Raw genomic sequence first — 25,566 nt, forward strand, 5'->3', positions numbered from 1 at the left:
TTTAGTACATTCCGTGCTTGCCGTTCCGTTCCGTTTTACCGTTGTCATTGTGTTTGGCCCTGGAGCTTCATACCTCCGGCTTCACCGCACATGGGCGGGGCTTGGGAGCGACTGGTGCGTATTGTTAAGCAAAATCTTGCTAAACTTAAGCCTAATAGGACGATGTCACACGAAGTTTTGGAAAACCTGCTGACGGAAATCGAAAACGTAGTTAACTCCCGCCCTATGACCAACCTACCGTTGAACGATGACCAGTCTCCAGTATTAACCCCAAACCATTTCTTACTAGGATCTAGTAATGGGTTGCGGTCCTGGGTTCCTTACAACGATAGCTCTGAGGTGCTAAAGAATTCCTGAAAGCTTTCGCAAGCCCTGGCCAATCAGTTTTGGAAACAGTGGATTCGGAATTATCTACCGTATGTTACTCGAAGGACAAAATGGTTTGGATACGTTGAAACTACCCAAATCAATGACTTGGTGATCATCGTGGACCCAAACCTTCCTCGAAATACGTGGCCCAAAGGTCGCGTTATAGAAGTCAAGCAGGGAGCGGATAATCAGGTGAGGAGTGCCAGTGTACAGACTTGCAGTGGTGTCTACGAACGACCTGCAGTGAAGCTCGCCGTGCTCAACGTAGGCTAACACAGTAATACAGCTCAGAATGAGCTCATTCCGGGGGGGAGTGTTCGTTGCGCTACGCCAGTACCCGTCGAACTCCACATGCCCCAATGTACCCAGCGCTGAAGGTCACACCCAACGCCTACTGAGAGGACAATAGAGGTAATAAACTATAGAGGGAGAATGTCGCTGGCGTCGGCGCCGCAACATCTCTTGCTGGCGAAGATAGGGAGGGATATAAGTGTCAAAGCAAAAAAGTATGCAGTTTGACAGATAGATACCCGGGATGTTTGCGAACGAGAACAAAGGGAACAGCAGCGACATTCGTCCTCTATAGTTTATTAACTCTATTGAGAGGACCGACTACACACTGTCAGAAAGGGAATCTAGGAACAATCGACCAACTTTGGCAGAACAAAAACAATAGGTTGATGAAGTGCTATTCGCGGCTAAGTTAAACTTCGCCAAATTATCAAAAATATTGACATTAATAATTTGTTAACCATGCCTACGTCCTCTTTTTACAGCACCGTTAGTAAATATATTTAGGTTACGTTTAGCTCCTAGTGCACATTGGTAGTATATAGTAGCGCTTTGAAGATGGTGAGACAAGACACAAATTACAAAAATAATTTGCGAACTAAGCCTATCTCTAATAGAAAGAGGCTCGAAAGAAGTTGATCATCAATATTAATTTCTATTCCCGATCAGCCTAGATAGCCGTGTAGTATCGGTAGCAGTTCCTTCAACTGGCTAAGAATAACACTACGGACCGTCTGTTCCGGTGGTAAGAGTCCACTAACAGGTGACCCCTAATTCATGGTGTCAAGCGGCTTAATGCGTACCGTGCCTAGAAATGAATGGTTAGGGGGGTCTAATAAAAACCTAGCCGCTAACGGTGATTGTGGAGTACCAGGGCACCCTCCACAGTATTTTTGCCCTTACTGTGTTAAACGGAGCAATGACGCAGTGGACCTAATTTGTCTCCGGGATAATCGGCTACTTTTCTTAAGTCTCAATTCCGAGGCTTAACAAAAGTGGGTAAATGTATATTTTCATGACTGGAATCAAGTTTGTACAGGTAAACCTTCATCACGCAAAAGGTGCTTCTGCTGTGTTGAGTCGAAGGTTTGAAAAAGAAGGACTGGAAGTGGCGCTTATTCAAGAGCCATGGTCCAATAAACGAAAGATTCTTGGTGTTCTGACACAAAATAGTAAACTATTTTATGATGAACAACAAGATTCTCCCAGAACTGCTGTCCTAGTACGTAAAACGTTAAAATGTTATCCTATTACAGAGTTTATCAGAAGGGACATTGTTGCGGTCATGGTAGAGGTACCAACCACTAGGGGTAAAACTGAGATCGCTGTGGCTTCAGCTTACTTTCCTGGTGATGTTCCTGAGGTACCTCCTCCTGAGATCGCATCATTTGTTCAATTCTGTAAAGAAAACAACAAATCGTTCATCATTGGCTGTGACGCCAATGCGCATCACACGGTTTGGGGTAGTTCGGATATTAACAGTCGAGGTGAGTCACTATTAGAGTATCTGTCTTCGAACAATATAGACATTTGTAATAATGGTGATAAACCTACTTTCTTAAATGCAATCAGACAAGAGGTCTTGGATCTAACACTGTGCAACGCTGCAATCTTTGACAAGATTACAAACTGGCACGTGTCAGATGAGATTTCTCTATCTGATCGTTGTAGGAATTCTTCATTAATTAATACACGAACACATTTTTTTCCGTTTTCATTTTCAATTATTTTATTTTTTCATAACCGTTCATCGATTCTAACATTTCTAACTACGCACAACCGTCCATCACAACTTTCCCTACAAAACTGCCGTTTTCATTGTCTCCTTCGTTCTCGCTGCTCTCGTCATCATCGTTCTCGTCATTCATGTACTCACATGACACGCACACCAGCGCACCAAACACGAAGCATGTTCTCTCCCGTGATCGACTTCGTTGACAACATGCTTGTGTTGCTTGATTCTTCTTTTCCGTTGTCTGTCATCAATGTGAAACACTGATACAAATTCTGAAGCTAATTTCTTTAATATTGTCATTGAAATATATCGAACATATGTATATCAAAGAGTCTCCTAATCATTTACCAAATAATTCAATTTATCTGTATTATTTCCTACAATCATAAACACATAATCTTCAATTGGAGCGGTGGAGATTATTCTAGAATCGCATTTAGAAATCCCAGGAAGGCAAACTGGGATCAATATGTAGAATTGTTGAATTCGCAATCATTTACAATGGGGGAAACTATCGATTCAACCCAAAAGTTGGAATCATTTTCTCAAAGAGTAAATGAAAGTATCATCAATTCTTTTAACAGCAGTTGTCCCACCATACAATCGTCTTCTACTAGAGACGTGCCATGGTGGAACTTTAAACTGGATCGCCTAAGAAAATTTTCTCGTAAAATGTTCAATAGAGCGAAACAAACGGGAGATTGGACTCAGTATAGGAAAGCCCTGACTGAGTACAACAACGAAATACGAAAATCTAAAAGATAATCTTGGGTGCTGACATGTAAAAACATAAACAGTACTCCTGTAGTTGCTAGACTACAAAAAACGCTTGCAAAAGATCATGCAAATGAATTGGGAAATCTGAAGCGTGACGATGGAGCTTTTACCAAAACTCCTCGTGAAACTTTGGATTTAATGATGGAAACCCATTTTCCAGGTTCGGTTCTAAGTGTGGATTCCAATGATACTATATCTCTGGAAGGTGAAGGATGTCCTAGTTTAAACTCTTCGGAGTCAACTAGTACAATAAACACCGCCTCAGATTTAGCTGATGAAATCTTCACGAAGGCCGGAGTGGAAAATGCGATAAGATCTTTTCAGCCTTTTAAATCTGCAGGAGTTGATGGGATATTTCCAGCACTGATTCAAAACGGAGAAGCGGTGTTGGTTCCATCACTAATTGAGATGTTCAAGGCTAGTTTGAGATTGAATTATGTTCCATCAAAATGGAGACTTGTAAAAGTTATCTTTATCCCGAAAAAGGGGAAACGAGATAAAACGCATCCGAAAGCATATAGACCAATTAGTCTTTCTTCAGTTTTGTTGAAGACTATGGAAAAGGTTTTGAAGGATTTTATCAATTCTTCTTACATAAAAGAGTATCCCCTGTCTGACTTCCAGTTTGCTTATCAATCTGGTAAGTCAACGGTTACGGTACTTCACTCGCTAGTAACAAAGGTGGAAAAAACGTTTTCAGCAAAAGAAATAGCTCTATGCGCCTTTTTAGATATAGAAGGAGCTTTTGATAATGCCTCCTATTCATCTATGAAGCGTGCCATGGAGAATAAAAACTTAATGTATCATACATTGGATTCATACTGTGCTTGCAAAAAGAGAAATCACCTCTGAGCTGGGAAGTTCTTCGATAACAGTAAGGGCAACAAAGGGTTGCCCTCAAGGAGGAGTCCTCTCACCACTAATGTGGTCCTTAGTTGTAGACGATCTTTTAAGAAGCTTGCAGGAAAGAGGTTTCGAAGTTGTGGGCTTTGCAGACGATATAGTCATAATAGTGAGAGGAAAGTATGACGAAACTGTTTCGGAGAGAATGCAAAGGGCCCTAAACTATACACATTCATGGTGTGTAAGCCCCTCGGCTGCTCCGACGGGAATAATTCTGTTTGTGGGTAGGATTATGCTAAGCATAGGGTCGTCTACTCAAAATAGCACCGTCTTGAATCCTGGAACACCCTCGTGCACTTACCTTAACAGGAACCTTCTTCGGTTAGCTCCCAGTAAATGAGAGAGGAACGAATCAAACCGTATTAAAAACAACCAATCCAAGGTGAAGGCCAACTTTCTGGAGGACCGCTAAGAAGGAGGCCTGAATACCCCTTTATGGGCTCGAAAACGAGAAGATCCAAAATGGATGTATATATCGTACTTAGGGAATGCGCTCTAAAGAATCTAACTACCATAAACATTCAGTTACATGCTTACATATTTATTCACCCAAGTGGGTTATTTTCATGAATGAGAGACGATACACAGAGGGTACTTGCGGTTGTTGCTCTTTGCAGCGCTGCAGATCTACGTTGGCTAGCTTGTTGAACGAGGACATCGGAAGGAGGAACATGGCCGATCGAATGGTGGTTTGAACTCACGGCGTCCTGGCTTCTCTTCGGCTTGACGGCGGGTGGTTTCTCCGGATGTCGCCGACGCGGAGGCCGACGGTTTCAACCCCCTCAGGTGAAGGTGGTTACCTTGGCCGATGGTTGCGGCACCCACAGGATGCACTTGGGAGTACCGGCCCTTGCAGAATGCAGCCGACAATTCCGGCGCTCGCTAGATGCGGTCGACGGTTTCGGCGCTCGCTGGATGCGGCCGACGGTTTCGGCCCTCGCTGTATGTGGCCGACGGTTTTCGAGCTTGCTCGATACGGCCGACGGCTTCGGCACTTGCTGGGTGCGGCCGACGATTTCGGCACTCGATGGGTGTGGCCGACGGTTTCAGAGCTTGCTAGATACGGCCGACGGCTTCGGCACTCGCTAGATGCGGCCGATGGTTTCGGCCCTCGCTGGGTGCGGCCGGGAGCGTGTCCAAATGATGGTCGAAAATGTCGCCACGAGGTGGTTGTGACTTCCTCAACAATGGCGGGGCACGTAGTGGCGTTTAGACCTCGGTCGGTCCAGTTCAACCAATCCCACGGCGTTTGGGACGTGGCGTCTTTACGGATCTGGCACGAACCCAACTCCCGTCAACGTTTCGTCGCAATCTGTGGATGATACAGCTCCAAGGAGCTTAAAAGAAAAGGCCCGTATTCGGACCTGATCCTGGGAATTAGTACCCCTCACTCGTGATCGTCTCTCCCCTCTCTCTCTTGATTCACAATTTAACAATTGATTTTACCTTTTCTTTGTTCTTTTTCCTAGAGGCACAATGGAAATGCTTTGTAGTGCACACGCGGTAGCTAACACCCTACATTAACAATATTTTCGTTAAAACAAACTCTTTTAAACCGTATAAATTTACTAACCGTACACTAGAGCTTATCCTTCACTTTGAATAGAGTGCTTACAGCTTTCTAAAACAACGCATGCTAAGTATATATATCCACCACTTTTACACCAATTTAATATTCTAATTAACACGCCGCGCACTACCGGCTTCTTTGGCGGTCACAGCTGGAAAGACCCCAACCTTCTCCTTGAATGTCCTAATTTCCCTGTCCCAAGTCCGAATCGAACCGAAGTTTGATACTCGATCGTTTCGTGACAGTTGGCACCACTCCCACATTGGTTCAAACCGCTGTCAATAAGTAGCAGGTGTGAGTACTCACTACGTGTGCTATATTAGTAGCTGACCTGCGCATTTCACTGACAACTGTGATTACGCCACCAGTAAGGCTGTCAGTGTGTTTATCCAGGGTTGGATTTGGGGTTTTAGAAACTTACTGGCAGGTTGGATTTGGAAAGGAATACTTGTGGAGGAGCCATCAAGCTTCTAAATTGGAACCTACGGTTACAAATGCCCCGTCATCCCAATTCAAAATGAATGGAAACATTCATTTTGATTGAGCAAGAGGCGAAAGAAGCACTTCGTTCATAATTAACATCAAATTTTATTTCCTTGAAAAATAAATTGTGTTGTACGTCGTTTTGGCAACACTGTGTTGCCGGTGTAACTCTTTCACTCAATGGCTAGACAGTGGCTATGATTTCTGTGTGTAGGAGTCACTCACCAAGCTGTCAGAAGATCAACAAATTTTAGTGTAAACAGACCGAATATTTTTAAGCAAAATCATGTTTACGACGGGAGAAACCAGATAATAAAACCAAAATTATTGCAGGTACGTAAATATAACCGAATCGGAATGAGTCTTTTCCTTGAATGGAACTGTCTTCATTCTCAGTACAGGTACCAATTTGTTTACAATTTTTCTCCGTCTGTTGAGGGGAAAATCATTTCATGAAAGGAATCATTCATTGTTTTGGATGGTTTGGAACGATCACAGTACACGGCATCTAGTGATTTTTTTTGTATGACTAAAGTTTATTTTCTGATCTCGTTACAGGTGTAGGTGTAACGTAGGAGTCTAGCTTCGACCGCAGCTAACAAGGAAGTGTTTGATTGATGTATCTTCTTCATGTTAGGTTGATATGAATGTTTTATTTTTCTTTTCAGGATTCTGCCGGCTTAAGGTCGGCCGCAGAGAAGACACCGATCGTTTTTCCATCTTCATCTGCCAATTCATAGGAATTGGATCCTACGCGAGCTAAGATCGTGCAGGGAAGGTAGCAAGGCCCCAGTTTGGCATTGTAGCGGTTGGGAGCTGACGATTGTCGAAAGTTTCGTTTGAACACTTTTTGACCCACGTTATACACTGGAGCAAACGATTGATGTCTTAAGTTGTAGTATTGTGAATTTTTGTCAAATTGTTTCCTCAAATTTTTGTGAACAAGTGCATGAATGGATTGATCGATTTGAAGTTTTTTTCTTATTCTTTCTTCATCCGAAAGTTCTTCTACGTCCCTATCCAGTCGATGTTCGTCTCCTCGACTTACGATTTCGTGGCCATAAATTATACGGTATGGGCTGAAACCCGTCGCTCCATGAGGGGTGTTATTTAATATACATTCTATTTCTGATACTCGACTATCCCAAATGGTTTGATTAGTTCGCGCATATGTTCTTATGCAGGCATTTATGGTGCGGTTTAGGCGCTCCACAGGGTTCGACTGGCTGTGATGACGTGGGTTTGTCCAGTGTTGGATTTGGAACTTTTGAAGAAGATCTTTGAAGGTCGACGATAGAAACGTGGAGGCGTTGTCCGAGATTAGGAACTCGGGTGCTGAATATCTACGAAACCAGGAAATCTCCAGGATTTCACACACCTGCGGCGCACTAATCTTTCGAACCGGAAACAGTAAACTAAACTTTGAAAATACGTCCATTATGACGAACAGATGTGCCTTTCCGGACTTGCTCCGAGGTAGGGATTGAATGAAATCAATAGCTACCATTTGGAAGGGCTTGGTGGCCAATCTCGGCGAACCAATGGCCGGGTGTTGGGACTGATTGGATGGCTTACTTTCCTGGCAAACTGAGCATTTTCTTACGTGGGTCCGGACGTCCTCTGCGATGTTCGGCCAGTAATATTTTTTTTTGATTTTGGCGATAGTTTTATCGGTTCCCAGGTGAAGGGCATCGTCATGTTCTTCAACAAGGATGTTAACCCGCATTTCCTTTGGAACGCAAATCTTCCAATCGAAATAGTAATCCAACATATCTCCCTGTGTGGACACAAGTTTTCTCAAGACCCCGTTTTCTACCCGGAAGTCTTTATATTTCTCAGGATCTTCCTGAACCTTGTTCAAGATCTTCGTGTACCAGTCCGTGTTTGAACGAGGGAGAGATAGGACTTCAACGGCCCTAGATAGAGTGTCCGGCACAACATTGTCAATACCTCGACGGTGTTTGATAATCATATCATGCCGTTGGAGCTCGATACTCCACCTACAAAGGCGGGACGAGGTACGCCAACTGCTGCGGAGGATGTATGTCAGAGCTGACGCATCGGTGATCACGGTGAACTGCGATCCCTCAACGTAGCATCTGAACTTCTCCACAGATTTGAGGACTGCTAAGGCCTCTTTCTCAGTGGCAAAATATCTTTGTTCAGGCCCCGAAAGCTTTTGCGAAAAGTAAGCGATGGGTTGCTCACCACCATCAAAATCTTGAGTTAATACCCCAGCGATAGCCGTGTCACTGGCATCGCAATGAATGCAAAACGGCTTCCCAAAATCCGGGTTTGCGAGTATTGGGGCGCTGATTAGTAGCTCTTTAATTTGCACAAATGCTTTTTCTGCCGCCTCGGTCCAACGCAAGGATTTGGGCTTATCTCTTAATAAATCCGTGAGGGGGCGTACTACTTCGCTATATTTGGCGATAAACCGCCGGTAGTAGTTACACATGCCCAAGAAACGTCTTAAGGCACGGATACTACTGGGTCGTTCGATATTGATGATGGCTTCGACGCGATCGGGATTAGGCTTCAAACCGTGATTGGTCAGAATATAACCGAGATATGGTAGCTCGGAGAGACAAAATTTCGATTTTTGTATGTTGATGGATAGATTGGCTCGATTTAGCCTGTTTGCTACCTCTTGAAGAAGTTTTATGTGTTCCTCAAATGTTTCACTTAGAATTATTATATCGTCTAAGTATACGAACACTTTCGGTTCCAGTTCACCCGCCCCCAATACCCGGTCCATCAGTCGCGACAGCGTAGCAGGGCTGTTAACTAAACCGAAAGGCATGCGGGTGAACTGAAACAGCCCCCGACCCAGCACTGAGAACGCCGTATATTTCTTCGACTTCGGGTGTAGTGGAATTTGTAGAAACGCCTTGGATAAATCAATGGTGGAAATGTATTTGCAGGGGCCTAGCCTACTTAGAATTCGGTCCGCGTGGGGCAAGGGGTACGAGTCACGTACTGTCCGCTCGTTTAGTTTACGAGCATCCAAGCACAACCGGACGGATCCATCTGACTTGTCTACAGGGACTAATCTAAGTGCCCAGTTGCTGTAGGAACGCTCTATGATTCCTGCTTCTAGCAGGCTGTCCAGCTCCATATTTATTTGTTCTTGCCGCTTCGGCGATGTGGGAAATGGACTGATGCGGACAGGCGCAGATTGCCTGGCTTCATCCGTTAACTCGATTAAGTGGGCAATTAGAGGTGTGGTCTCTAGTTGCCCCTCCTGGGCGACTTTAAATTGAGATTTGACATGTTCTAAATCGTGAAGTTGTTTTTCTGTCAAGGAAAACTCTTCCGAAACTGTTTGCACCTCCTCAACCGACACCGATTGGACCGTGGGAACAATTCCAAACGCTTTCCAGAAATCGGTGCCTAGTAGAAGCCGTCTTTTAAGATCGGGTACCACCAAGGTAGCGATCAATTTAGTTTGCCCGTTGAAACACATGGGAAGGTTCACGTAGCCCGATACTTCTAATTTCTGTCCACTGGCAGTCAAGAGATCTACATCAGCGGGAAATAACCTCAATTTGCAAGTTTTGATGAGCTTAAGTGATCCTATACCCAATATGCTCCTATGAGCTCCACTGTCAAGTAACCCAATTAAAGGCACGTCAAAAACGGTAATTTCAACGAACGGACGGTCGTCATCTTCGACCCGAACGAATAGTTCATCTACATTAGATTCAGCAGTGAGGTTATAATCAGCGATATCAACACGGTTATAACCTGCTTGGCGGAGATTGGTTTGAAGGGTTTTAGACGAGGGATTTTGAAGAGGTACTGGACTGCCCTGCCCTCTCAGGCAGCCTACTGGAAGTTTTTTGCACAGTAGGGGCAGTTCTTTGTTTCCACCTGAGGTAGACCACATCGTAAACAAAATTTGTATCTTGGCTCCCTGCAGTCCGGGTGGATGTGTCCCTGCCTTCTGCAGTTAAAACAAGTTCCTTCGGGAGGTGGAACATACTTTTCCACAAATGACATTACTCTAGCATCATCTGATTGCTTTGCTTCTTGGCCAGGATGTCTCAAATCTGTCCGAGGCAGTTTCTTGGATGGGCGTTGTTCTTCCGATTCCGAACCTTCCTTCTGGGACCGATAGAAATGTCTCGATTTGAAAATTTTAGATTCTCCGACCGGAAGTTTCGACCTGTTTCGCGGTTCTCGATCTACTTCTTCTTTTAAGCGATCCCTCAGTCTCCTCTGAATAGCCGAGCGAGACTCAGAAGGGTCAACCTGAACAGCTCTTATTCTCAGCTCATGTTCAATCTCATGTTTTTCGAGATGATGTACCATCAGCCGTTTATACTGTAATTCGAATTCCAAATCCATGCTTTCAAACTAGCGGTTCGTTTGGAAAACGATACTTCTTAGACAGGAACTGATTTTCCCCTCCTCGAGGGTTGAAACGTGGAAAATTTGAACGAATGCTATTTAAATTTTCGTTGGGCGCCAATTTGTAAGCCCCTCGGCTGCTCCGACGGGAATAATTCTGTTTGTGGGTAGGATTATGCTAAGCATAGGGTCGTCTACTCAAAATAGCACCGTCTTGAATCCTGGAACACCCTCGTGCACTTACCTTAACAGGAACCTTCTTCGGTTAGCTCCCAGTAAATGAGAGAGGAACGAATCAAACCGTATTAAAAACAACCAATCCAAGATGAAGGCCAACTTTCTGGAGGACCGCTAAGAAGGAGGCCTGAATACCCCTTTATGGGCTCGAAAACGAGAAGATCCAAAATGGATGTATATATCGTACTTAGGGAATGCGCTCTAAAGAATCTAACTACCATAAACATTCAGTTACATGCTTACATATTTATTCACCCAAGTGGGTTATTTTCATGAATGAGAGACGATACACAGAGGGTACTTGCGGTTGTTGCTCTTTGCAGCGCTGCAGATCTACGTTGGCTAGCTTGTTGAACGAGGACATCGGAAGGAGGAACATGGCCGATCGAATGGTGGTTTGAACTCACGGCGTCCTGGCTTCTCTTCGGCTTGACGGCGGGTGGTTTCTCCGGATGTCGCCGACGCGGAGGCCGACGGTTTCAACCCCCTCAGGTGAAGGTGGTTACCTTGGCCGATGGTTGCGGCACCCACAGGATGCACTTGGGAGTACCGGCCCTTGCAGAATGCAGCCGACAATTCCGGCGCTCGCTAGATGCGGTCGACGGTTTCGGCGCTCGCTGGATGCGGCCGACGGTTTCGGCCCTCGCTGTATGTGGCCGACGGTTTTCGAGCTTGCTCGATACGGCCGACGGCTTCGGCACTTGCTGGGTGCGGCCGACGATTTCGGCACTCGATGGGTGTGGCCGACGGTTTCAGAGCTTGCTAGATACGGCCGACGGCTTCGGCACTCGCTAGATGCGGCCGATGGTTTCGGCCCTCGCTGGGTGCGGCCGGGAGCGTGTCCAAATGATGGTCGAAAATGTCGCCACGAGGTGGTTGTGACTTCCTCAACAATGGCGGGGCACGTAGTGGCGTTTAGACCTCGGTCGGTCCAGTTCAACCAATCCCACGGCGTTTGGGACGTGGCGTCTTTACGGATCTGGCACGAACCCAACTCCCGTCAACGTTTCGTCGCAATCTGTGGATGATACAGCTCCAAGGAGCTTAAAAGAAAAGGCCCGTATTCGGACCTGATCCTGGGAATTAGTACCCCTCACTCGTGATCGTCTCTCCCCTCTCTCTCTTGATTCACAATTTAACAATTGATTTTACCTTTTCTTTGTTCTTTTTCCTAGAGGCACAATGGAAATGCTTTGTAGTGCACACGCGGTAGCTAACACCCTACATTAACAATATTTTCGTTAAAACAAACTCTTTTAAACCGTATAAATTTACTAACCGTACACTAGAGCTTATCCTTCACTTTGAATAGAGTGCTTACAGCTTTCTAAAACAACGCATGCTAAGTATATATATCCACCACTTTTACACCAATTTAATATTCTCCCAGTACGGAGGGTTAGCCTAACATTAGCCTAATGTTAGACTAACTGGCCAGCATGTTACACGCTAAGGTCAGTTTACCTATTTTTCTAAAATATGGGTAAATTTTACTCAAATTTGCGTAAACTTCACGCAAATATGGGTAAATAAAACTCATATTTTGCAAAAGTGCACATTCGCATTTATGGGTAATATTTACCCATATTTGGGTTACAATCAGGTACACATTACCCATATTTGAGTATTTTTTACCTATATTTGAGTATCATTTACGCATATTTGCGAATGTGCACTTTTTGAAAAAAAGGTAAACTGACCTTAGCGTGTAGGCTAACTTTTTGTCTCACATTTGCCTAATGTTAGTCTAAAATTAGACAGATATGACACACTTTTGTTAGACATGTTGCAAATTCGAAACATGTTTGTTAGTCTAACATTAGACTAACGTTAGACATGTTTTAGTTAGGCTGTTAGACGAATGTTAGGCATAGATTTTATGCTGCTTGTTTTCATTCCAGCTGTCATCCGAGCAAGAAGTGTGATTGTAGTAGTGAACTTTTATCGGCGTTCACTACTACAACCGCACTTCTGCCTCGAATGAAAGCTGATCGAAACATATTTAATAATAAAAATCGGAGCCTGTTTTAATTTTATTTTATTTCAATTTTAATTTTATTTTAATTTTAATTTTAATTTTAATTTTAATTTTAATTTTAATTAATTTTAATTTTAATTTTAATTTTAATTTTAATTTTAATTTTAATTTTAATTGTAATTTTAATTGTAATTTTAATTGTAATTTTAATTGTAATTTTAATTGTAATTTTAATTTCAATTTCAATTTTAATTTCAATTTCAATTTCAATTTCAATTTCAAATTTTAATTTTAATTTTAATTTTAATTTTAATTTTAATTTTAATTTTAATTTTAATTTTAATTTTAATTTTAATTTTAATTTTAATTTTAATTTTAATTTTAATTTTAATTTTAATTTTAATTTTAATTTTAATTTTAATTTTAATTTTAATTTTAATTTTAATTTTAATTTTAATTTTAATTTTAATTTTAATTTTAATTTTAATTTTAATTTTAATTTTAATTTTAATTTTAATTTTAATTTTAATTTTAATTTTAATTTTAATTTTAATTTTAATATTAATTTTAATATTAATTTTAATTTTAATTTTAATTTTAATTTTAATTTTAATTTTAATTTTAATTTTAATTTTAATTTTAATTTTAATTTTAATTTTAATTTTAATTTTAATTTTAATTCTAATTTTAATTTTAATTTTAATTTTAATTTTAATTTTAATTTTAATTTTAATTTTAATTTTAATTTTAATTTTAATTTTAATTTTAATTTTAATTTTAATTTTAATTTTAATTTTAATTTTAATTTTAATTTTAATTTTAATTTTAATTTTAATTTTAATTTTAATTTTAATTTTAATTTTAATTTTAATTTTAATTTTAATTTTAATTTTAATTTTAATTTTAATTTTAATTTTAATTTTAATTTTAATTTTAATTTTAATTTTAATTTTAATTTTAATTTTAATTTTAATTTTAATTTTAATTTTAATTTTAATTTTAATTTTAATTTTAATTTTAATTTTATTTTAATTTTAATTTTAATTTTAATTTTAATTTTAATTTTAATTCTAATTTTAATTTTAATCTTAATTTTAATTTTAATTTTAATTTTAATTTTAATTTTAATTTTAATTTTAATTTTAATTTTAATTTTAATTTTAATTTTAATTTTAATTTTAATTTTAATTTTAATTTTAATTTTAATTTTAATTTTAATTTTAATTTTAATTTTAATTTTAATTTTAATTTTAATTTTAATTTTAATTTTAATTTTCATTTTAATTTTAATTTTAATTTTAATTTTAATTTTAATTTTAAGTTTAATTTTAATTTTAAGTTTAATTTTAATTTTAAGTCTAATTTTAATTTTAAGTTTAATTTTAATTTTAAGTTCAATTTTAATTTTAATTTGAATTTGAATTTTAATTTTAATTTTAATTTTAATTTTAATTTTAATTTTAATTTTAATTTTAATTTTAATTTTAATTTTAATTTTAATTTTAATTTTAATTTTAATTTTAATTTTAATTTTAATTTTAATTTTAATTTTAATTTTAATTTTAATTTTAATTTTAATTTTAATTTTAATTTTATTTTAATTTTAATTTTAATTTTAATTTTAATTTTAATTGTAATTTTAATTTTAATTAATTTAATTAATTTCACAATATCCTTTGTTCATGGCTTCAGAGATTCCTTTCAGAATTTTGCTATTGATTGCTAAAGGATTTTTTAGATTTTATTTATGAATTTTCTGTAGAGTTCCTTAGGAAATTACTCCAGAGATAGAACTGAATCCACAAATTATTTTAAAAGTGTGTTCACAGATTTATTCAAGCAGTTTTTATACAAATTACTTCGTTCTTTCCTCCAGATATTCTATCGGATATTTCTGCAGAGATCTTTACAAAAATTGATCCACAAGTTTCTACGGGAATTTACCCACAAATTCCTTAGTTTATTCCCACAGAGATTATTTTGGGAATTTAATCCAATATTCTATCGCAATTTTTTTAAAGAAATTATTTCAGGATTTCCTTTAGAGATTTTGCAGGAATTCCTCCAGAAATTTATCATGACATTTCTCCAGAAATTTCTTCGTTCATGCCTCTGGAGTTTTTTTTTTTGATATTCCACCAGATATTAGTTCTAGAATTGCTTCAAGAACTTCACAAAATACTTTTTTTATTTCTCTAGAAATTCCTTCGGATATGTACCCACAGATTTCTGAAAGAGTTGCTCCAGAGATTCCAGAGAAATTTTCAGGAATTCAAGGGGTTTCTCGGGATTTCCCTCAAAGCTGTTTTAGGAATTTGTTCCAGAGGTCAATTTGAGAATTACTCCACAAGTTCTGGAAAAATACTTCAGAAATTTATTCGGAAATTTATCCACAGATTCCTTCCAGATATTACCCACAGATGTCTTCGTTCGTGGCTTCAGTAATTCTTCCATCTAAGGAAATCCTTTAGAGATTTTCTTTGGGAATGCCTCCTTATTTCATTTTCTGCATTGTTTTTACAGTTTCCATCAAGAATTTTTGAATGGTTCAACACTTTTTTGTTCAATTCTGCTGAATTTTTTCTGAGAATTATGCAGATTTTTCTGAGAGCATTGCTCCATATGAATAATGAAAAATATTTTATGAATATTTTAGATTTCTCAGCCCACATCAATACTTTCGAATGCAAACAAGATTTAAAATCACTTATCACACATATATTTATTGGCACACTGTCATTATTGAGACCATAATTGAGTTTAACTACAAGAAATAAACTCGCAAACACATTTGCGCCAATCCATCGGTTTCGAGCTAGTCGGCAGACTAGCAGAATTTTTCTCTTCAAAATTATCGTCGAGTTATTGGGCAATTCTTGGATTTTCTTCGGGAGCACCTGAAAGAAATGTTATTATAAACATGCAACATAAGTACAGTTTCTTACCGATTTTGGCAACACCCGTTTTTGTCTACTCCCGATTTTGGCAACACCCGTTTTTGGCAACATTTCCTTCCCGATTTTGGCAACACCCGTTTTTGGCAACAATTTCTTACCGATTTTGGCAACACCCGATTTTGATTTTTTACCGATTTTGGCAACAAAAAATTTTGACCAAAAATTTTTACCGAAAAATCGTTTGTATTTGTAAATGTAGTGTTATTTTATCCTTACTTTTCTTTAAAAAATCAAAATTCATTAAATTTTCCAAAATCGACAATTTTACAAATCATGACGTAATTTATGAACGTCACCTACATGGATCGTTTTATAGCTTGTGAATAGTCCATATTTATAATATAAGCCAAATTGACGCATAAAAGTTGAAAATTATCCACAAAATTTTTTTACCGATTTTGGCAACACCCCAATTTGGCAACATTAAATTCACCTCGTGTTGCCAAAATCGGTAAGAAACTGTATTCCAATACAGCAAGGTCACATTAAGCCATCAATTACTTTTTCGGTATAGTTTTCCATTAAGATGTTTGGATCGAGGATTTGATGGATCCTCCGTGGCACATAGTAGCTCCAGGGTTTCCTGGAGAAATTGCTTCGTAGACAACGAGAATTCATGTTCGTAGGGGTCTGACGCAACCTAAGAATATATAATAATAAAATAATATTTTAATTAGAAGCTAGAAACGTTATTCGGAAGTAGATTTACTTACCAGTTCGTCTTGAAGAAGCTCACGTGTTTAGCTATCTTGCTGTTGGAATCAAAACAAAGTTCATTGGTGGCTGAAATTCCTTTTTATATTTGAAGTGTGTGTGTGGAAGGTTCTAGATTTTGAATGAATGATTTCATAAATCAATTTCACTTACATTTTTTTTTGAAATTATATGTGGCGTATATTATCTTGTATATTATAAATATAAGAAATCTTAATGGAAAACAGAATGAACTCTTAGAAGAAAGTATATGTTTGGACACATATTTTGATAAAATCATTGGACTTCTTTTCGTGTACAACATCAATTCAAATTAAAAAAAAATATTTTCAATACATAATTTAATCATAATTTCTCCAAGTTTTACGTATTATTTTTACTGTTATTTGACCGAGCTTTGTTGTTATTTTTAAGTGAAAACCATCATTGGGACAATAAGTCGGTTGATGTAATAATAAATAAATAAATAAGAAATTGCATACGAATTGTCATTTCACGATGCCAGTTCTTAACACAAGTCAAACCCAAATAGGCTCAATAAATTCATCAGAATTACTTCAAGGAATTTTATGACAATGGTGTTCTTAGGATACCGATGCTTAAGGCCGGACGGGACGGTGGTTGAATCGTACGCCATTGCTCTGTTGTTAGTAAGATGCAAATCTCAACTTCTACTTCATATTATTGGCTAAAAATTTGATCGTTCATTTGCTCACTAATTGCGGTGCACAATCGACTAAAGTTTCAGCTACGCCAGTGCAGTGCAAATTGATATTTGCATCTTCAAAATCGTGAGGCAAATTGTTAGAAAGAGAGGGAAGATAGGAAAAATTACACGTCGTCCCATGCGGCCTTAATACACCAAGGAGTTTTCTAAGAACTGTGATCTCTCGACAACAATTCTTAACATGAATAGCATCTCAAAATAATTTAAATAAATTTATCAGAATCACACCAAGGAGTTTCCTAAGAACTGTGATCTTACGACAACAATTTTTAACAAAACTAACATCTCAAAATAATTTAAATAAATTTATCAGAACCACACCAAGGAATTTCCTAAGAACTGTGATCTTACGACAACAACTGTTACCATAAATAAAATCTCAAAATAATTTAAAAAAATTATCACAATCACACCAAGGAGTTTTCTAAGAACTGCGATCTCTCGACAACAATTCTTAACATAAATAACATTTCAAAAAATTAAATAAATCAGAATCGTACCAAGGAGTTTCCTAAGAACTTTGATCTCACGACAACAATTATTACCATAAATAAAATCTCAAAATTATTTAAATAAATTTATCAGAATCACACCTAGGAGATTCCTAAGAACTGTGATCTTACAATAACAATTCTCAACATATCTAACATCTCAAAATAATTTAAAGAAAATTTATCAGAATCACACCAAGGAATTTCCTAAGAACTGTGATCTTACGACAACAATTCTTACCATAAATAACATCTCAAAATAATTTAAATAAATTTATCAGAATCACTCCAAGGAGTTTCCTAAGAACTGTGATCTTACGATAACAATTATTACAATAAATAAAATCTCAAAATAATTTAAATAAATTTATCAGAATCACACCAAGGAGTTTTCAAAGAACTGTGATCTCTCGACAACAATTCCTACCATAAATAACATCTCAAAAAAAATTCAATAAATCAGAATCACACCAAGGAGTTCTCTTAGAACTTTTTTTTTATGTCTTTATTATCGAGACTTTCAGCCCAAGGCTGGTTCGTCTCCACCCTTAGAACTTGTGATCTTACGACAACAATTCTTACCATAAATAAAATATCACAATTATTCAAATAAATTTAGCAGGAACACACCAAGGAGTTTCCTTAGAACTTTGATCTCACGACAACAATTATTACCATTAATAAAATCTCAAAATTATTTAAATATATTTATCAGAATCACACCAAGGAGTTTTCTAAGAACTGTGATCTCTCGACAACAATTCATAACATAAATAACATCTAAAAAAATTAAATAAATCAGAATCATACCAAGGAGTTCCCTTAGAACTGTGATCTTACGACAACAATTCTTACCATAAATAAAATCTCTAAATAATTAAAAAAAAAAATATCAGAATCACACCAAGGAGTTTCCTAAGAACTTTGATCTCACAACAACAATTCTTACCATAAATAAAATCTCACAATTATTCAAATAAATTTATCAGAATCACACCTAGGAGATTCCTTAGAATTGTGATCTTTCGATAACAATTCTTAACATAAATAAAATCTCAAAATAGGGTAAGAAATCAAACTTTGAACTAGTCAAATTGTAATCTTAATTTGAACCATTTCAAAATTCATTTAAACGACGTATTTTTCAGGCAAATATTGTCCCGAAAAAGATGTTAAACAGCTTTCCGTAATAGAACCTGATAACATGAACTTTAAAAGCATTGAAAAAAGCGTTTTTGTCATGGAAAACAGGCAATTGAAAAATCACTGTGATTTCACCCATTTCCCCCAAGAGAAAGCACATTTTCGGTGCACTCGTACGGCTCATGCATTGTATCACACGCAATATGTGAACACGTCAAATGAAAGCTTATTTATCGTAGAATCGACCAATCGAATAATATTCCGCATTATTTCTCATAAAATTATCAAATTTAAGTGATTCTTACTTGGAGAATGTTATCTTAAATTGAACCATTTGTAATCTAAATTTGAACTAGTAAACGGAGGTGAGCTTCTAGTGTTGGCCTGTAGATTGCGCTAGTGGTTGCTTTGTTTACTCTTGGGGGATGGAAAAATCCAAATTTAGTTTCCAAATTCCTAAAAAATTTCGAACATTCTGAGTTGAGATTCATCTGACTAATGAAAAATAGGTATGAGAATTAGCAGATTCATGTGATTTTTCATTGTTTAGTATGGAATTGGCTGTTTTGTGAGTTGCTCGAGCTGCTGCCGCCAGTAGTTCAAATTAAGATTAAAATTGGTTCAAATTATGATTACGATGGTTCAAATTAAGATTAAAATCATTGTTGATGAAAAATCAAATATTTCAATGAAATTCGGTGCAAATACAAACTTTTTACCATTTAACAGAAAGCTTATACCCGTGGCTTTCATGTACATATGATTTAGCCGTAGTAAATTATTTCCATGTGGGAGAAAAAATCACTTAAAATTTGCACTGCTTCAGAAGCCGCAATTTGGTTCAAATTTTGATTACCTACCCTAATTTAAATAAATTGATCATTTCAAATTTCAAAAATTATTTCAATAAATTAATCAAATTGCTTCAAGGAGTTGCATAAAATTATGATCAAAAGATTACAATTTTCAATACCATTCAAATTTGACAAATATTGTTATACAAAATGAACAGAATTTCCCCAAAGAGATCTATAAGAACTGTGATCTTGCGATATAAATTCTTAACGCTAGTCGAATTTGAAAAAAAATATAATTAAGCAATCAATACTAAGTCAAGATTTCTCCAGGAAGTTCCATATAAATGGCTCTAATTCTTATCACAATTCAAATTCAACACATGTCAAAATTTTAAACAAGTTTCAAATATAGCAATCATAATCGCTCCAAGGAGATCCATAAGAATTAACGATGAAAACCGTTTCTTAAATTAAGTAAAATTTAAAAATAATCCTGTTAACGCATTCAGAATTGCACCAGAGTTCCGTAAGAAGAGATGAAAATTTACTTACTTCTTGTTGGGCTATACGATGAACTCTCCAAATATATATATTTGGTGTATTCCGTTATTCATGCGATTCCACCAAATGCCGTTTTGCTTTCTCACAAGGACACTCTCTACAGTCATTTTCACTTAATAGGTAACATCAATATCACACCACACGGTGTCAAAATTTCGATTATTATCGAACTTTCATGTACCTCGGATTTTTCTTCATAGAATGTTAGAATTTCGCCTATAATGTATAAATGCAAAATTTGAAAATATTCTATCGGGGAAATTTTGAGTTAGATGAGCTTTTGGGTATTTTCCATACTAAAAATCAATAATTACTATTTTAGCCCAAAAAACGTCCCATACAAAATGTATGGAAAAATTTTCGCCGATGAAATATTTTCTAGTTTTCCGATTATAAATATATAGCCGAAATACTATTCATTTTTGAAGAAAAATCCGAGGTACATGAATGTTCGATAATAATCGAAATTTTGACACCGTGCACCATTCCACTACTAATATTTATTTTTTTTCCAATTTTTCCTTCTTCACTTTTTTTCATTTCTTTGTGCACTTTCACAGTTTTTAATTGAAGGGCTTTCTTTGCCTCCCATTGCATGAATTGATGAATTTCAATATTGTGAAGCCAGCACAATGATACACCTTCCCCAGGGAGCCGAGGAAATTTTCCCGACTGGACCATAGCCGTAACCATTAGGCTAATTGAAGACCCAACTACACAACTAATCACTGTTTCCATCCTCGGAAGAAGCGCAAACACTTATACAAATGCAATCACTGCAGCATCGAAACGCATGTAAACCTCCGGGCACAGAGGGTTCGGGAAACGGTTCTTCTTCATCGGTTCCATCTTCCAAACATTCAAGAACACGGGAAATGCGGTTTCGGCGGGTAAATGTTGTACCCATAATGACTCAACCGACACGACGCGACCAAACGACAACGTTACCGTAATCAATTCCGGCGATGATTTTAGTCCCGGCGACAGTAAGACGAGAACAAACCGGACGCGCAAGTCTTTTTACTTTCTCGACCGACAGACCCGATTTTTATTTCCAACTGATGCTTTGTTGCTTTTTTGACTGCCTTTTCGTCAACTGTCAACGATGCGCGAAAAAATCGAACACTCAGCATAGTTTCGGGGTTATGATTTATGCTTTCCGAACTTTTCGATGAGCAGCATACCTAACAAATGCCTAACAGTGTCGAACGCCTAACTTCCTCCGTGCTGGGCTAATTAACACGCCGCGCACTACCGGCTTCTTTGGCGGTCACAGCTGGAAAGACCCCAACCTTCTCCTTGAATGTCCTAATTTCCCTGTCCCAAGTCCGAATCGAACCGAAGTTTGATACTCGATCGTTTCGTGACAGTTGGCACCACTCCCACATTGGTTCAAACCGCTGTCAATAAGTAGCAGGTGTGAGTACTCACTACGTGTGCTATATTAGTAGCTGACCTGCGCATTTCACTGACAACTGTGATTACGCCACCAGTAAGGCTGTCAGTGTGTTTATCCAGGGTTGGATTTGGGGTTTTAGAAACTTACTGGCAGGTTGGATTTGGAAAGGAATACTTGTGGAGGAGCCATCAAGCTTCTAAATTGGAACCTACGGTTACAGGTGTATTAAGGAGGGCCTTAGCATCAATCCGTCAAAAGTCGTAATTGTCCCTTTCACTAGGAGAAGGAAGATCAACCTAAAAGCTTTTCGGCTTGGAGGGATACAAATTCATCCTAGTGATCGAGTCAAATACTTAGGTTTGATTCTGGATGCCAAACTGAACTGGAATGCTCAAATTGAGTCCGTGATCGGTAAAGCAACAAGTGCGTTCTGGTTATGCTCCAAAACTATTGGCAGGAAGTGGGGCTTGAAACCAAAAATGATAATGTGGATTTATACTGCCATAATCCGCCCAAAAGTGACGTATGCTTCGTTTGTTTGGTGGCCAAAAACAAAAGAGGCTACCACGCAATCAAAGCTTGCGAAAATCCAACGTCTTGCGTCCATTGCTGTTACAAGAGCGATGCGAAGCACTCCATCAAAAGCTTTAGATGCGATTCTCAATCTGCTACCTTTGCACGAGTACGTGCAATTAGAAGCAGAAAAGGAATTGCTGCGACTTAAACGAATTGAAAAGTTTATGCCAGGTGATTTTGTAGGTCACCTGAGCATTTCACAATACTTCCAAAATAGGCCAGTAATGAAAATGATTAAAGACTGGACGAAACCTGTGAAGAACCATGATGTTCCTTACAAGTTGCACGAAACAACTCGTGCAGATTGGGAAGTCGGAGGTCCCACTGTTCGTCAAGGATCAATCAAATTCTATACAGATGGCTCAAAAGTTGGAATAAAAACGGGAGCAGGAATCTACGGCCCTGGAATACAAACATCAGTGGCGATGGGACACTATCCTGCGGTGTTTCAAGCAGAGATTCTTGCTATTTTGAAATGCGCAAATATCTGCCTTGAGAGAAAATACAGATATGCAAATATTTGTATTTTCTCAGATAGTCAAGCTGCACTAAAACCATTGTGCGCTTACAAATGCACTTCAAAGCTTGTCTGGGAATGCATTCTTTCACTGCGCAGGCTGTGCCAAGGGAACTCAGTAAACTTATACTGGGCTCCAGGTCACTGCGGCATTGAAGGGAATGAAATGGCAGACGTGCTTGCTAAAAGTGGTTCCAATTTACAATTTGTTGGTCCAGAACCATTCTGCGGAATATCAAACTGTACAATTAAAATGGATCTGAAATGCTGGGCTGAGCAGAGGGTGATATTCAATTCGATGGATGTCAAAAATTGCAATCAGTCAAAACAATTTATAACACCAAATGCTTATAAAACCAAAAAGCTCTTAGAGCTCAACAAGAGAGCTCTATGTACATACACTGGCCTAGTAACTGGACACTATCCGAGCAGGTATCACTTGAAAAAGATTGGCCAGATTCAGAGTGATATCTGTCGTTTCTGTAATACGGAACGTGAAACCTCGGAACATATGCTTTGCAGTTGTGGTGCTTTATACATGCGCAGGCAAAGATTTCTAAATAGTGGTTGCTTGCAACCCAGTGAGATCTGGTCTGCAGAACCTGGGAAGGTCTTGGGGTTTATTAATTCCATTGCACCTGACTGGGAGACGACGCGTCGTGGCAGAAGCTGATTACTTGACACATGCAGGTGTAGTGTGATGAATCGGCAAAGTTAAATAAACGTCCACGCGGATGTTTATATCATAACAATCAAACAGGCTATGCACTTTGTGTGGCCTGCTTAATCGTGCAACTAAGCACAACAGAATAAACCATACGCCACCGAGCGTTGGTCGGTTGCCACGAAAAGCAAATTGAATAAATCATTCTGGTTCCGAGCCCAACAGCTAACGGGTGTACACTTTACTCTGAAGAAAACTCCAAATTAGTACATGGCTACCTAAGACAGGTTTTGCCTTCTCCGCAGCAAAAGTGTGAAAGTGATACAGTTCGGTAAAGTGTATTCCAATCACATTTGAAAATGGGTTGGTTTTCAAGTGACGAGATCGTCACTACGAATCAAATGGGACCCAGTGAAGAACACCATCAAACACAAGCGGTTGCGCTTTGCATTTTAACAGTTATCGCGGGTGCGTACGTGCTAATAAAACTACTACTGAAGTTGCACAAATCACACACGGAACGGCTGGCAGAAAGAGCCGCTCGACGAGCCGCTGCCCATCCAATCTAACAGTTATAAGGAAGTGTCGAACTTTACTGTACTGTGTGGAGTAGTTGAAATAAATAATAACATTTTTATTGGAAACATTAAGTGCAAGTGACTAAGTAACTATACAATGACGGAACACAAGATAAACAGTTTAGTGTTCACATTGTGTTACACACAAATGTACGAGGTGAAAACCAAGCTCGAAGCTAGAGCGTACCGAGGATTTTCAAAGGAAGAGCAACAAGCAACGCCCTATTCCAAGTAGCAGCAGCAGCAGCGATCTCCAACGGAATGCAAACGAACACCAGGAGTTCGATTGTGGAACTTCGAGATGACATAGTGGACATACTCATGTGGAAAATCGAACACTACTAGTGGCAGTGCAGACGAAGAAACAACATAACAAACGGGTCATCCGGCAACATGGAGCCGACCCCAACAAGGGCGCAACATGGAGCGACCCCAACGTAGCTTCGTCGTTGCTGCTGAGACTTGCAGATGATATACTAGCGTGAGTGATGATTTAATTTAATAGTTAAAAATAAATAAGTACCGAAACATTTTAGTTAAAATGGTGTATTCAAGTGGTGTTTGACATTGTAATATTCAAAAATGTGTGACTTACTGAGAGATCTTGTTTGAAAGTAAATTACCAAATCTCATAAATCCTGTACGAGAATTAATTATCCGGAAGCCTAACAGTGACCTCATCCGATTTTAAAAAGAAGAGAGTTAAATGAAAAAAAATGTTGTCAAAAATATAGAACAACTTGCACTTACTTTGAGAAATCTGAGGAAGGCACCAAACAGGAAATTTTTGAGGAAAACACTAGTAGACAAGTTAGTAAAGGCTCGTAATCTTTATGAAGCAAATTTATACCTCTTAGACGAATTCGAATGTTCTAATCAAAAAATCCTCTTAAGAAAATCCAGAGATATTTTTAGTGAAATTAAAATTTTTATCGACGTGCGACTTGATAAGGCCAAACATCTCATACGTTTTAAAACAATTGTAAAACTTATCATTATTGTCGAAAAATTATACCGCAATAACAAGATGACAACTCCGAAGGTGGACCTTAAACTTGGAACCGCAGTGGTCCAAGTTTATGATGGAAGCCAAGAAGGCCTGAGTCCATTTATTGACTCAGTTGGCTTATTCGTAGACACGGTCAAAGCGGAATTTGTAACGGCAACAGCAGCTCAAAAAACAGCCGCAGATGTTACCGTTAAAAAATTCGTGATGACCAGACTAATTGGAAAAGCGAGATCGGCCGTAGGCGAGAACCCGGCAGATCTCGATGAAATATTAAACCACTTAAAAAATAGATGCGGTCTGGCAACGTCTTGAGACGTATATGTTTCGAAATTAGGAGCATTGAAACAATCTGGTGATGTCAACAAATTCACCACGGAGGTCGAAAATTTGACCTTCCTTTTAGAAAAGGCTTACATCACGGAGCAAATTCCGGTTGATGTGGCGAACAAAATGGCAATAAAGCAAGGAGTGAAGGCTCTTAGTACCGGCGTTCGTAACCCCGATACGAGGCTCATTCTAAAAGCCGGACAATTTGCAACATTGTCCGCAGCAATAGAGAAAACACTGAGCAACGAGGCTACAACAGCAACACCTAATACTAACGCGATAATGTTCGCTTCACGCCGCGGACATAACAATCGCGGCAGAAATAATTTCAATATGAATCACTACGGACAACGCCACAACGATTATCGTGGAGGCAGAGGAGGATTCCATAGTGGTCGTGGAAGACGACC

The 25,566-nt window shown here is 38.2% G+C and overlaps 1 protein-coding gene across 2 annotated transcripts; it reads left to right on the plus strand.

Annotated features, from left to right (window-relative positions):
- Window positions 1-24,816, plus strand: LOC134291212 (uncharacterized). Of its 2 annotated transcripts, XR_009998977.1 has the most exons (3): window positions 1-4,252; window positions 21,706-23,970; window positions 24,056-24,816. XR_009998977.1 is itself a non-coding variant. In XM_062858689.1 (2 exons), exons 1-2 carry the CDS (start codon window positions 4,095-4,097, stop codon window positions 23,249-23,251), a joined length of 1,704 nt encoding a protein of 567 aa, XP_062714673.1. In that variant the 5' UTR covers window positions 1-4,094; the 3' UTR covers window positions 23,252-24,816. The 2 variants fall into 2 exon arrangements, 1 of the variants encoding a protein (XP_062714673.1); XM_062858689.1 differs by having other exon boundaries at window positions 21,706-24,816.
- The last annotated feature ends 750 nt before the right edge of the window (window positions 24,817-25,566 follow it).

Source organism: Aedes albopictus, chromosome 3 (assembly GCF_035046485.1).
Source record: "Aedes albopictus strain Foshan chromosome 3, AalbF5, whole genome shotgun sequence".
In the NCBI taxonomy this organism is placed as follows: domain Eukaryota; kingdom Metazoa; phylum Arthropoda; class Insecta; order Diptera; family Culicidae; genus Aedes; species Aedes albopictus.